This window comes from Myotis brandtii, unplaced genomic scaffold, assembly GCF_000412655.1.
Source record: "Myotis brandtii unplaced genomic scaffold, ASM41265v1 scaffold810, whole genome shotgun sequence".
NCBI lineage: Eukaryota > Metazoa > Chordata > Mammalia > Chiroptera > Vespertilionidae > Myotis > Myotis brandtii.
The window spans coordinates 1,273,569-1,288,352 of NW_005371274.1; the positions used below are offsets into that span (position 1 = coordinate 1,273,569).

At 34.0% G+C, this 14,784-nt stretch overlaps 1 protein-coding gene across 1 annotated transcript in view; it reads left to right on the plus strand.

Moving 5' to 3' along the window:
- The window catches only part of EXOC6 (exocyst complex component 6), a 106,974-nt gene that overhangs the window by 23,834 nt on the left and 68,356 nt on the right, over nucleotides 1–14,784 (plus strand). Inside the window, exons 12-15 of the mRNA XM_014531568.1 lie at nucleotides 4,075–4,172; nucleotides 5,817–5,922; nucleotides 9,371–9,480; nucleotides 13,300–13,411. Of these exons, the coding sequence (XP_014387054.1) occupies nucleotides 4,075–4,172; nucleotides 5,817–5,922; nucleotides 9,371–9,480; nucleotides 13,300–13,411 (426 nt within the window). The remainder of the gene's footprint in view (nucleotides 1–4,074; nucleotides 4,173–5,816; nucleotides 5,923–9,370; nucleotides 9,481–13,299; nucleotides 13,412–14,784) is intronic.

Here is a 14,784-nt window from a genome sequence, read left to right on the forward strand (position 1 = left end):
TATGCCCGCAACCAAGGTACATGCCCTTGACTGGAATCGAACCTGGGACCCTTGAGTCCGCAGGCTGACGCTCTATTCACTAAGCCAAACTGGCTAGGGCAGGTCTCCTTTATTCTTACACCCAAGTAGAAGATTCCACAAGTTCCTTTAATAAATTATTTTATTTGCCTTATAGCTTTATTATTTGTATGGCTTATAAACTATAAGGCCAAAATAATGTGGGGGCTTTTGTTTTCATAAATTTTGTGACAAATGTGTATGTAATACTGATCTCTCTAGGAGGAAAAACACAAAAAACTTTTGCGTAGTTTTAATGGAGACTGCTTTAATTTTTTAGGCCTATCTCTAAGTAACTTCAGGGAGTTTTGCTATCCTAATGCTTAAAGCTCTGCAATTCGAAGTCTAGTCTGGGGATCACACCCTGCAAACTGTTACTAGACTGCAAACTGTTATGGATCCATAATAAAAAGGAACTTTTTGTCAGAATATAAATACAACCACATCACTAATTACAAAGTTTAGCTCAATTGGCATTTTTTTTTTGTAGCAGGACTTTCTTGATGTAGGTAGTAGCAGCATTGATTTATATTTTTCCCAGTTTTATTGAGAAATTATTGACATACATCACTACATACTTTTAAGGAATATAGCCACGATGATAGGATTTACATGTATATTGTGAAATGATTACAACAGTTGGTCCAGCTAACATCATCTTCTCATGTAGGAACAATAAAAAGGAAAGTAAAAAGAAAAAAGGAAAAATATTTCTTTTTGCGATGAGAACTCCTAGGATTTACTCTCTTAACTTTTCTGTATATCATACAGTAGTGTTAGCTATAGTCATCATGTTGTACTTATAACTGGAAGTTTGTACCTTTTGACTACCTTCCTCTAGTTTCTCCTCATCCTACACTCTATTTCTGGTAACCACAAGTCTGATCTCTTTCTCTATGAGTTTTATTTTTGTGGTGTGTTTTTTTTTAGATTCCACATATTAGTTAGATCATACAGTATTTGTCTTTGTCTGTCTGTCTTATTTCACTTAGCATAATACTTTCAGGTCTATCCATCTTGTTGCGAATGGTAGGATTTCTGCATTATTTTATGGCTGAATAATATTCCATTGTATATATGTACACCGAAACTTCATAATCCATTCATCCATTGATGGACATTTAGGTTGTTTCCATTTTTTGGCTATTGTAAATGCTGCTGCTATGAACATAGGGGTCCAGATATCTTTTCAAATGAGTGTTTTCATTTCCTGGCAGCAGAATTGCTGGATCATATGGTAGTTCTATTTTTAGGGTTTTTTTTGAGGAACCTCCATACTGTTTTCCATAGTGGCTGTACCAAATTACAATCCCTTCAACAGTGTACAAGATTCCCTTTTCTTCACATCCACTCCAGCATTTTTTATATCTTGTGTTTTTTAGAATGGCTATTCTAACAGACATGAGGTGATAGCTCATTGGATTCCCCAATTGATTTATGTGCTGGTGCAAGCTCCTTATCTCTTTGTAAACCATAACAAACTGATCTTAGACTGGCACTTTGAGTACAGCTGAATCTAGAGAGTATTTGATGTGGTTCCAAGGAACTCTTCAGATAATCAAAGAAGAGTAATAGAAAACATTCAGGTAATAGAGGCACTAAAAAGTCACAGTGATGGGTGTATAAACCCTCGTAAGTATACCTTTCTAATCTTACAGCTTTGAAATAAGATTGAGGAAAACATACTAGTCCTTACTTATTCAGAAATCCTGCAGTATTTTTATTTAATTGAAAATTGACAAGCTGAGCATTAGGTGGGTCTTTTACTGAATTAGTAAACACTGGCTTTTCAAGTTATACCCATTAGTTGAAGAATTGGGGAAGGTATTTTCATAAAAACTGATTAAAGAATATTGCATATTATTTGGTTTATTATGCAATTTTTAAATGTCATTATTTTTAATGTCATTATTTTATCACTTAAAACAAAGCTGACTAAACAATGAAGTAAAAATGTAGTACCAGCATATTAATAGTTCTGCCTATTAAGCAGATCAAAAGTAAACATTTACTGATTTATTCACTAACATTTTGAGCACTCACTAAATGCTGGCAGCTAGATGGTGCATATAATGATAGAGACATAAAAATTAGTAATATGGTATGGATATAAAAATCCCTGGATTCAAGAAATTTAGTTGTAAAAAAAAGAAGTATAATATATTATTATAGCAATATATTACAGAGCTTTGGGCTCACAGAAGATGGAATAACTAATTTCATGAATTGGGAAAGGCTATATACAGATTGTTGATATGTGGGCTGGATTTTGAAGGATGAGTTCAAGTAGATTTGAAGGAAGGAGCATTAGTGGCAGAGAAAATAGCATGTGTAAGCTATAGATAGAGGTAATGATGTGGTAAGCATGAGGTGGGTTGAACAGCTTGATGGTGTCAGAAACTATATATAGCATATGGGTATGAGCAAAGAAGGGCAAAATAGTGGTCCTGAAACTGATAATGTAGTTTGACCCAGACTGTGGCACATCTTGTGGGACTTTAGTAAGCCTTCTATAGTTTTTAACCAGGGGAATGGCATGATCAGATTTACACTTTTAAATGATAACTTTGAGAGTTTGGGCAATAGATTGAGTTGAGACACATGGTTGGAATTTCAGTTTAGGAAGCTCTTACAATGGTCTAGGCAAGAGATGTTAAAAAAATGAAATAAAGCAGTGGCACTGGGAATATTTCTGGAAAAAAGGTAGTAAATGATGGAGAAGAATGATAGATTTGAAAGAGATTCGTAAAGGAGGTGAAATCAAAAGAATTTGGTAACTGATTAGATGTTTCTTTTCAAGTTTTTTTTTTCCTGATAAACTGGACTGATGATAGAATTATTAACAGAGAAAGGAAATAAGAAAAACACTTGGTTTAGTTGGAATGGGAGGAGATACGTTAAATTGAGTGTACTTTCTGGCAGACTGACTGGAGATGTCTAATAGGTGTTAGAATTAAATAATTAGAATTTACAGAGGTATAGCCAGAGATACAGATTTAGAATAATAAACTAGTGTTTGAAGTCAGTAGACTTGAGATGCCCTAGAAAGTTAGAAGAAAAGATTGAGGTATGGAGATAAGAGAAAAAGGAAACTGGTTACCTTATTTATAGCTAAGAAAACAAGGAGAGAGAGTATTGTAGAATTCAAAGCAGTGTTTCAAGAAAAAGAGGTAAGGTAGAGTGAGATCATTTAATTTCATATTTGGGAGGTAATCTGTGTCATTGTTGAGAGCAGTTTTAATACAGCAATGGGAATGGGAATTAGATTATTGTAGGGTTTGGCTATGAAAGGAGTAACAGGGAGGCAGCTGGCTGGGCACAGAAAATTGAGGGAGGGCTTTTTTCTTTTGTTCTTGACTTAAAGATGAGAGGTGATTTAGCATATTTATTTAGCCAAAGAAAGGAGCACAGTAGAGTGAATAGATAATCCGTGGAGTGGTTCTAACAGGATGAGATAGGATCAAGAACTAAGATGAAGAAGTAAACCTTGACAGACCTGTGAGATGAGTGAAAATGTTTGGTCCTGATATGGATAAGATTTCAATGAATTTGGAGTTGGAAAGAAATAAAGTTTTGGAAATAAAGTATGTTTGAGGAAAAGATGTAAAATTTCCCTATACAGCAAGTCACTCTAACATTGAAGGTGCAAAAGGAAGCTAGCGTGTTTTAGAGAGCATATTCCCTTTTCTTGTATTCTATTTAGGGACCCTCTTCTCAAGACAGTTTAGATAATCAATCTTGAACTTTTTCACCAGTCTGACTTCTGATACTTTTTAAGGCTAACCAAGAAATCCAGAGTAAAGAGAGAGGGAAGAAATGGCAAAATTATTCTAGCTTCATAAAACTCTTTCTAAGAAAGTCAAAAGAATGTCTTTTTTTTCATACTGTTGGAATGGCATATAATGTGATATAGTAAATGGTTACTTTCAAACAATTCTCCAGTATTTCCAACATTTTAAAAATGAATAGTTTCATTTAAAAATGAACGTTTATCTGTTTTTTATGTGTGTGTTTTAGGGTTATGGTTTTCCAGTGAACCGACTTTTTGACCTTTTATTTGAAATAAGAGATCAATACAATGAAACACTGCTTAAGAAATGGGCTACAGTTTTCAGGTTAGTCTGAGCCACGGTGCCTTAATGTGGTGAAAAAGTTTGTCAAATGCTAAAGTAATTGATTTTGTGTTTAGCAATAAAAATGCTTATAATAATTTTTTATTGTAGTAAAATATATATAACATAAAATTTACCATTTTAACCTTTTAGAAATGTACAGTTTAGTGGCATAAAGTACATTTACATTGTAACCATCACCACTATCTTTCTCCAGAACTTTTTCCTTCCCAAACTTAAACTCTATACCAATTAAACAAGAACTCCCATGCCCTTCTTCTAGCCCCTGCTGATCACCATTTTACTTTGTCTCTATGCTCTCAGTACTTCATAAATGTGGGATACATATTTAAATACATATTTGTACTTTCTTGTGTCTGGATTATTTAACTTGGAATAATGTCTTTAAGGTTCATCCATGTTGCAGTGACTTTCAAAATTTCATTTTTTAAAAGGCTGAATAATATTCTATTGTATGTATATACCACATTTTATTTATAATTGACCCATCTATGGATATTTCAATTGTTTCCACCTTTTGGCTATTGTGGATAATGATGCTGTGAACATTGGTGTACAAATATCTGTTTGAATCCCGGTTTTCACTTCTTTTGGGTATATACCCAGAAGTGGAATTGCTGAATTATATATAAATATATGTTTAATATTTTGAGGAATTGCCACATTATTTTTCACAGTAGCTGCACCACTTGTAATTAATTTTTAAATGTACTACTTTTAGTTTTAATCTCTGTAGTTTGTTTTCCTAGTGATTGGGTCAAAGGCTGTAGGTATTCAAAGGTATTTATTTAGTGTTAGAAATTTATGCTTTTAAATTTTGTTTGGGGGGGAAAAGTGCCATTTTTATAAACAACATAATTAGATTAAAATCTTAAAAGCATCTAATAAGGAAAATTATTTTTGCTTTAATCACTTGCCTATAGGGCATAGACAAATTATTTTAATATCTATATAATTTTCTATTGCCATGAAAAAAAGAAATCTCCCTTCTTTTTAAATTCTAAAAACTTCCCTTCCTTCCGCCCTTTCTCCCTCTCTCCTTCCCTCCTTTTCTTCCTTCATTTGGAAAAAAAAGTCAATCATGAAATCTTAGATCTTTGTCATCTGTAATATGATAGAAGTTACGTGGCAATAATATTTGATGAAATTCAATTAGAAAATATGTTAAGCGATTTACCCCAGCTTGGCATTTACCCCATCAATTTTTAAAATTAGAGGGCAAACCTTATGAATACTATGATAGAAGTCTTTCTTTCTATAATATCTAAGTGAACAAGGTGATGCACTTCTATTAACACTCACTAAAAAATCCTCATTTAAGCTTTTTGTAATAACATTTCTTAGGAGTGATGTTGGAACAATGTTGTCCCAAGGATATGACAGTCTTGATGAATCATGTATAAATATCAACAATTTTTTATATTTAGTATTTTAGAAATAGAGGTAGTGCAGGGGGCAGCCGATTGATTATTCTCTCTCATCATTGATGTTTTTTTTTCTCTCTCTCTCCTTTCCTCTCTCTGAAATCAGTTTTAAAAATGCTTTGGTAATAGTTGTAAATTTTAAAAAAATATATTGTCCTTCAGGACTCTAATGATAGTTCAATTCCCTCTTCTTTCTTAACAGGGACATTTTTGAAGAAGATAATTATAGCCCCATCCCTATTACTAATGAAGAAGAATATAAAATAGTCATCAGTAAATTTCCCTTTCAAGATCCAGACCTTGAAAAGGTACAAGCTAGTTTTTAATTCAAGAATTTTCTTGAAAATAAACTTAGGGTATTTATTGCTACGTAATATTAATCTGACACTGTAAGTGAGAATGTCTTTTTTTGAGGCAATTTTTTGTTGTGTTATTTAAGAAAATTAATTATGTTTTGTTAAAGATTATGTTACTACTATGACTGTTACTGTTTTGGTGAAGTTAAGAAGGGACTTTCCTGGGGATACTAGCAACAGTTGTCCCAAATGTTAGGTGGTTTCTTTGGGCAGGTGTTGCTAATGTTGGGTGGATTCCAAATTAGATATACTAAATGTTGAGTAAATTATAGGAATAAGTATAGTCTAGGGAAAAAGAGGAGTATTTCTTTGAAATGTCTGTCACTGTTGAAGATCTTTTGTGGCTTTTTTTCTAGAAATGTACTTCTACAAAAAAATTTATCTTGGTTAAGTAAGAGTGAAGGCAGTAGCCACCTGTTGATTTCTTTCCTGAAGTAGGAATATGTACTTTTGAAATCAAATGTGTGAATAAAAGACAGGATACAGAAAGGAAATACACCACCATGTAGAGTATTCTCGGACTACCTATGATTGCACATGTGTGTGTATACACACGAACACACATACTTGTACCTATCTAGTATTTCTAGATAGAATCAGAACCCATGGGAAAGGGGTATCATATTTTCTATAATTGTCACCTTTTTATTCCCTTTATTCTTGGTTTTTTCTCCTTACCATTCTTTATTATTTTTTCAGCTCTTTATAATTTAGTCATTTTCTATGTTCTTATCCCTTTACAATGAACAGAAGTGAATTCTGAGTAAAATGTGTGAATGGTGATTGTAAATTTTATGTCATATATATATATAAATTAAGCATATTATGTGTAATAGTCACTAAATATAGGACCAAGTAATTAAATGCATAGCTTTAGATTACAGCTAACACTGCCATTGCATAAGCCTAATAGCTAGATTCTAATGCACACACAAGACCAGAATAATTATTCTCAGTCGATACATTTTTTTAGATTGTATTTTTATTTTATTATTATTTTTTTACATTTTTATTGATTTCAGAGAGGAAAGGAGAGGAAGAGAGAGAGATAAAAACATCAATGATGAGAGAGAATCATTGGTCGGCTGCTTCCTGCACCCCCGCACTGGGGATTGAGCTCACAACCTGGGAATGTGCCCTGACCAAAATCGAACCGTGACCTTTTGGTTCATAGCTCAACGTTCAACCACTGAGCCATGCCAGCCAGGTTCAATCAATATTTTTAAAGTCCCAATCAAAGTTGTTCCTTTACAATGTTATCCCTTTACAATGAACAAAATATTCTCCATCTCATGGCTTGGTTTTGTTTAGTTTTGGTTATTGGTAATAAAGTTTATTCAGGCTGTAGTATCTCAATGGTCTGGGTTCATATACCAGCTCTTCCTGTGGCTTATTATGGGCAAGTGACTTACCCTATTGGGGCATTTGTGGCTCATCTGTGAAGTGAAGAGGTTAAACTAAATAATCTCTAATGTTCCTTCTAATTACACTAAAGTATTCTAAATAGGTTTATAGTTAAAAGGATGTTTGACTTAGCTTGTAGGGTGCTTCCAAAATATATAGTAGGATTAAATTTGTTAGGAGTTGTATTTATTGGTCCATATATTATCATTAAAAAGAAGTTGTACTGTTAAGATAAAGGCAATGTGGAAAATTTAAACTTGACAGCTTATAAAGAAATCCCATAAATTATTTAGTAATAATCTCTTGGCTGTGTGTGTGTGTGTGTGTGTGTGTGTGTGTGGTGTATGTAAATCCTCTTTAATCAAATGTGAAACTCTCTCAAATGACGAGTTATTTTCAGTGTAAATTATGAATGAGAAAAGAGTAAGACTGAACATATGTGCAAAAGTCAGTCTTTTGATAATTTGATTAGAACCCTTTGGCTAAAATAAGAACATATTTATATTCTGTCTTTAATGTCATTAAAATAAATTCTTAAAGCTGAAATATCTTCCAAATAGATCTCTCTGGCTAATGTGTGGAGAATGGATTGGAAAAAGCCTTACACCAGTGGCAGGGAGGTCAGCTAAGGGTTTATTGCAGGGGATCTTGATAAGAAATCGGTGACTTGAGTGAGAGTTATGGCCATGGAATTTAAGAGATGTTTAGTGGGTAGAAACAATAGCAGTTGGTGATTGTTTGCATATGAGAGATGATGAAGATAGAGGGGTCAAGTATGATAACCAAGTTTCTGCCTTGGATGGTGGTAACATTGACCAAGATAGGAAACACAAGAGGAGCAGATTTAGGAGGAGTGGACGATAATTACATTTTTGGATCTATGAGTATGTCTCAAATAACATCAAACACGGGTGTTATATTTTAAGTGTTGCAGCCAAATGGAAGTGTCCAAGTGGTGGTTCAATATATGGATTTGGACTTCAGGAAAAAGATTTGGCCTGAATTTATAGATTTGGGAGATATTGGCACTTGCATGGTGATTGAAGTCATGAGAGTAGACAAGATCATCTAAGGACAGTATGTATGGAAAAAGGAGAAGATGTAGGATAGACCCTAAGGCATAGCAATAATTAAGGGATGGCTAGAGGAAGAGATAGAGAAGATAGAGAAATAAGAGGAAGTGGATACCAAGGAAATGAATACGAAGGAAGGAGAGATCATTTAAGAAGCTGGAGGGAGCCAACTGTGTCAGATACTTCAGATAAATCAAGTAACATAGAGCTGGAAAAGTCCATTGGATTTAACATTCACAAGGTCATTAGTGACCATGTGAGAATACTTTTACTGATATAACTAGATTGCAATGAATGTAAAGACAGAAGTGTAGATTAGACTTCTGGAAGATAGGTAAGTGGCTTTAGTTAAAAATCTTGGAGAGGGTTTACCTTTTGGAAACTAAGAATTTGCTAATGGATGTTGGCTGATAAAGCAGTTTGTAAACCATTGGCTGCATACCAGTGTTTGATGGTATAATAGTTAGAAAGCTATTGTAAGGTATTCTAGGAGTTAGGGAATGATAGGGATTTCTTCTTGAATTGGTGCGTGAAGGGAGTCTTAGAATTGTTGGATGACTCTGAATCAGGAAGCTGGCCCATAACCTTCAAGACCAACTTGACTCTGTACTTTATTGTGGATGTAGAGAAGCAGACAGCTGACAGCTAGGCATCTTCTGCAGGATATTTATCAGAACAGAGGGATTGAGAGAAGTCTGATAATATGATTTGAGAAACAGGTAAATTGCTATATTATTTTCTTCAGAAATATTTTGGTTTTCTTCAAAATATCAAAAATAATGTAAAAATATAACAGTAGACTTTAAGGTGCAGGTATTTACTATTAATTCAAATGTGCAGTCAATTTAATTTTTATATTTGTAGGTGATTAAAATATCTTTTTCTAAAATTTTGAAAACAACATTAATTTTTTCTTTCTCCAGCAATCTTTCCCAAAGAAATTCCCCATGTCTCAGTCAGTGCCTCATATTTACATTCAAGTTAAAGAATTTATTTATGCCAGCCTTAAATTTTCAGAGTCACTGCATCGGAGGTAAGTTTACTAACTAGTAAGAAATGTATCCTTATCATAGCTATTTATGTGAAACATTAACACTTGATTTCCAGGCCATGACTCTTTAGTGGATTATTATCTCATTGGAAAGGCTACCATATTTTAGTGACACATGGGATTAAGTTGTTATAAATCTGATATATCAGTGAAAATTTCTGACATAAAAGGAACGAACATATGATATATTTCAGTGAATACTCTCTGGAGGAGAGCGTGGTGATGCTGGCTTTCATAATGTCTCCCTCTCTGAAATCCATTCTTTTGAATTTGTATACTGAATAGCAGGAAATACCCTTCAGTGTTAAATGCTTTTGAATTTTAAGTTAGAAAAAGCCATAAAGGCAGTTCAGATATGAGTTACTTATTTTTCAAGTTGAAACAGTGAGAACAATGACAGTTTTTAAATTATAATTTGTTGCACCTGTGCCTCTTATTGTAATTATTATTGTTTTGGATTTAAACAACGTCTAAATAAATGGAAAAAAGAAATGTGTATTCTGCCAGGGTAATAGGGTATCTGGTTTTAGGTCTTACACTGCTTTTTCCTGTAAGTAGGGATTCTTTAAAGGATTTCTTTTCTTAATTTAAAAAATATTTTTATTGATTTTAGAGAGGAAGGGAGAGGGAGAGAGAGATAGAAACATCAATGATGAGAGAGAATCATTGATCGGCTGCCTCCTGCACGCCCCCTACTGGGGATCGAGACCGTAACCCAGGCATGTGCCCTTGACCGGAATCAAACCTGGGATCATTTAGTCTGCAGGCCGACGCTCTATCCACTGAGTAAAACTGGCTAGGGCTTTATAGAATTCCTTAATTTTTGTTCTTGAATAATATGAGTTGGAGAGGAAAGAAGAAGAAAGGAAGACAAATGCCTAATGCATAGCATCTGTTGTGCTGTGTGTTTCTTACAAGCCAGTGATTCTCAACGCGGGATCCCCAGACCAGTAGCATTAGTGTCACATGGGAAACTTAGAAATGCAGCCTCACACATACTGAATTAGAGACCCTGAGGGTGGGGCCCTGGGTTGTGCCAAGTTCTCTGGGTGATTCTGATGCACTTGAAGGTTGAAGAACCACTGCCTTAAGCTTCATCACATACCTAACCGCTTATTCCAAAGTCTCTGAAGATGTATTTTAAAGACATTAGTTTTTATGTTCAGTCATAAAACTCACTAGAGGTAACGTATTCTCTATACAGCACAACATGCAGAATCACACAGTAGAATCTGGCATTTGAAAATAGTGGACACAAATGAGTCTTAACTGAAAAGGAATAACAAGCTATTACAGTGGTAGTTTTCAATAGTGGAGTTTGAACTGTGAGAGCCACCAGTCGGTTATGCCTATCTTGTTTTTCCTTTAACATTCTGAAGTTCTGATCTGATACAGAGACAGTATAATGCAGTGGTTAAGAATATAACCTTCAGAGTTAGACCTTAGTTTAAGTCTTTATTTTTATTATTATTTTAAATTTAAATTCTTTATTGTTTAAAGTATCACATATGTCTCCTTTTTACCCCATTGACCTCTCCTTGGCTGCTCCCACCCCCCAGCACATGCCCTCACCCCCCTACTGTCTGTGTCTATTGGTTATGCTTATATGCATGCATACAAGTCCTTTGGTTGATCTCTCTTAGTTTGAGTCTTGAGGCTGATACCCACTAGCCATAGTAGGGCCTTGGGCAAGTGACTTAATCTGTTTAACTTGCAGTTTCCTCATCTGTAAAATGAGGGAAATAATTCAGAGGGTGGTTGTAACAATTAAATAAGGTAATATATGTGTATAAAGAGCTCAGTATAGTGCCTGGTACATGCTAGAAACATTGGATTTAGGAGAGGATGGGATACTACAATATTAGATGTAAAACTGGTGCTTGGAGTGTTTTGTTTTATAAGCCTGGGGGAACTATTGAAGACTTTTTAACAAAGGAATGACATGATTAGCGTTGTATTGTAGAAAATTTACTCTGGCCTCAATGTGGATGATAGATTAGAGGGGATTAAAACAATAGTCAGTCACATTGAAAAAGTGAAGGCAGTGGTTCAAGAAAAGGATCCTGAAATAATCAGGATCAGTGATGATGAAGAGGAAGGAACATATTCAAGAAGTTTCAAGAGCTTGAAATTAGAGTATTTGGGAAGAATTAGATGAGGAAATTAAGGGATAGGGAACAACTAGACTTACACACGGGTAGGCTTGAATTTGTTTATATACTCTCAAATAGATTCTGGTTATAGTTAGTCATCTTTGAAAACAGTAATTCATGCATTCATCTGTTATCAACTCCTAACATTCTAAATGGTGAATGTTGTGTACTAATGCTATAACAGAAAATATTGTCAATTTTTTCCTTCTATCTTTGATGAAAATATTAATCACTTTTGTTAATTCACTATTCAGTTGTCTAGTTAACTCTGTAACAATGCTATTAATTTAACAAAGCTTAGAGATGCTTTGTGTTTGTTTTTTTATTTGTCATTAAAGGGTTATGGAAAAATTACTTTCTGTGTTTAAAGCTTTCTTACTATGTTTAAACATATTTTGGAGTTAGATTTTTAGAACTAGAAGATACTTCAGAGCTTTTATAGTACAAATGTACTATATACCATATGTACTATATATGAATAAAAGCAGGCCAGAGAATGAAGTGACTTTATGAATAGACATACAAAGTCCCAATTATTTAGTTGTAGAGGAAACATCTGAAACTAATATGATCTTTAAGAAATTTTCCCTTTTCATAAGAGGTTAAACTGTAAAATATTTTAGGAGTTTTACTACATATTAAGATTTCATTATTGTGAAGTATTCTTTAAAAATTAGGAGGAGTACAGTTTATAGGCTCAAAGGACAAGGGGTTAAGGGAAAAAATTGTCAATTAGGATAAAAACCGCGTGGGGGAAATACTGGTTATTGTCAGGTAAATCTTGCTGGCACAGATAGGACAATAGATACTGATAGATTTTCTTTCTCTGCTTTTACTTATGGAAGAAAAAGCATGCACTGACTTAGCATTCAAGGAAGTTCAGGGAAATTAAAGGAAAGACATTATCTATCATGATAGATGAACTATTTCTCCCTTTCATTTACAAATATTTTATCTGAGAAGAATGTTATACAGGATTTCTCTAAGTATAATTTGAGTGAGGAATTGGCAACTACCTCTTTTTTTTTTTTTTTTAATCAGGGTGAGTACATTGCTTGTTTAGGGGCAATACTGACATATTAGAGTTTTCTGAGAGTCTGATGTCAAATCACCCTGAAGCTCTTCTGGTGGCACATTCACTTTGATTTTAGATATAAAGAATTAGAGGAAAATACTCAGATCTGCCAGAATTTGGGTTGGCAGAAATTGAAAAGAGTGCTTGCATTAGAATGGAGAACATTATAGAGTAGTGAGAAGTACCTATGCTTTATCAAATCTTGCTCTATTTGTATTTTAAAAATAAACTAGTGTAAATATTTGTGCTTTATAGATTTGTAAGAGTAATATTTTACTAAAATAAAAAGTAAAGTAGTGCTAAAATGTTAGCCTATGTTTAAGGCAGTGGTTCTCAAATGGGGTAACTTTGCTCCCTAGGAGGCATCTAGCAATGTGTAGAGGCATTTTGGGTTGTCACAACTAGGGGGAAGGATGCTGTTTACATCTAGTGAGTAAAGGCCAGGGATGCTGCTAAATATCCTGCAATGCACAGCACAGCCTACAACAAATAATTACTGCCCTAAAATGTAAATAGTGCTGTGACTGTATGTACCCTGTCAGAAAGCTTAATAATATGAAATTTTGTTTTTAGCTCAACAGAAATAGATGATATGCTTAGAAAATCTACAAATCTGCTGCTGACCAGAACTTTGAATAGCTGTTTACTGAACCTTATTAGGAAACCTCATATAGGTTTGACAGAGGTAGGTTTATATCCAAATGTTTCACTACATGGAACATCCTGTAAAACTAGCTTTCTATTTTAAATTTATTAATGAAGTGGACTTGTTTTAAAATAAAAACGTCAATGTAAATTTAAGCAATGTGAAGAAAAAGGATTTTTACACAGGGAATAGATACAATAGTCTCCCCATATTCACAGTTTCAGTTACCTATGATCAACTGCAGTTCAAAAATATTAAATGGATAATTCCCAAAATAATTCCATAATCAATTCCTAAGTTTTAAATTGCACACTGTTTTGAGTGGAGATGCTGGCAATTCAGGTATGCCAAAGAAAAGCCATAAAGTGCTTCCTTTAAATGAAAAGGAGAGAGTGCTTGAATTAATGAGGAAAGAAAAACAATCGTATGCTGAGGTTGCTAAGCTCTAAGGTAAGAACCAATCTTCTGTCTGTGAAATTGTGAAGAAGGAGAAAGAAATCTGTGCTAATTTTGCTGTTGCACCTTAAACTGCAAAAATTGAGGCCACAATGCTTGATACTAGTAAGTTAAGATGGACAGGGCATTAAATTTGTGGATGGAAAGCATGAACAGAAAACACATTCCAATTGACAGCAATGTTTGTGCCAGAAAATATTGAACCTATAAGAAGACTTCAGCAAGGGATCCCCTGAAATGAGTGACCACATTCACATAACTTTTATTACAGTATATTGTTACAATTTTTCTATTTTTATTTTTTATTTTGTTAATCCTCACCTGAGGATATTTTTCCATTGATTTTTAGAGAGAGTGGAAGGGAGAGAGAGACACAGAGAGAGAAACATCGATGTGAGAGAGACACATCGATTGGTTGCTTCTGCACATGCCCCAACCAGGGCCGGGGATCGAGCCTGCAAGGAGGTACATGCCCTTGACTGCATTCGAACCCAGGACCCTTCAGTCCGCAGGCTGATGCTCTTTCCACTGAGCCAAATCGGCTAGGGCATAATTGTTCTATTTTATTATTACTGATGTTAATGTCTTATTGTGCCTAATTTATAAATTAAACTGTATCACAGGTATGTATGTATAGGAAAAAAACATAGTATGTATAGAGTTCAGTACTATTTATGGTTTCAGGAATCCACTGGGGTATTGGAACATATGCCCTGCAAATAAGGGGTGACTACTGTAATTGAAGATGTTGGAATGTATATGCAGATATATGATTGCCAGACCTTACATGAAAAATGAAAAACCTTTTTATGTGGTAAATGTATAAAATTTGAAAAAGTACTTTGAAACATTATTTTGGATTAATTCGCAGTTAGACTTTTTTTTTTTTTTTTTATTATTTTTTATTGATTTTTCACAGAGAAGAAGGGGGAGGGATAGAGAGTTAGAAACATCTA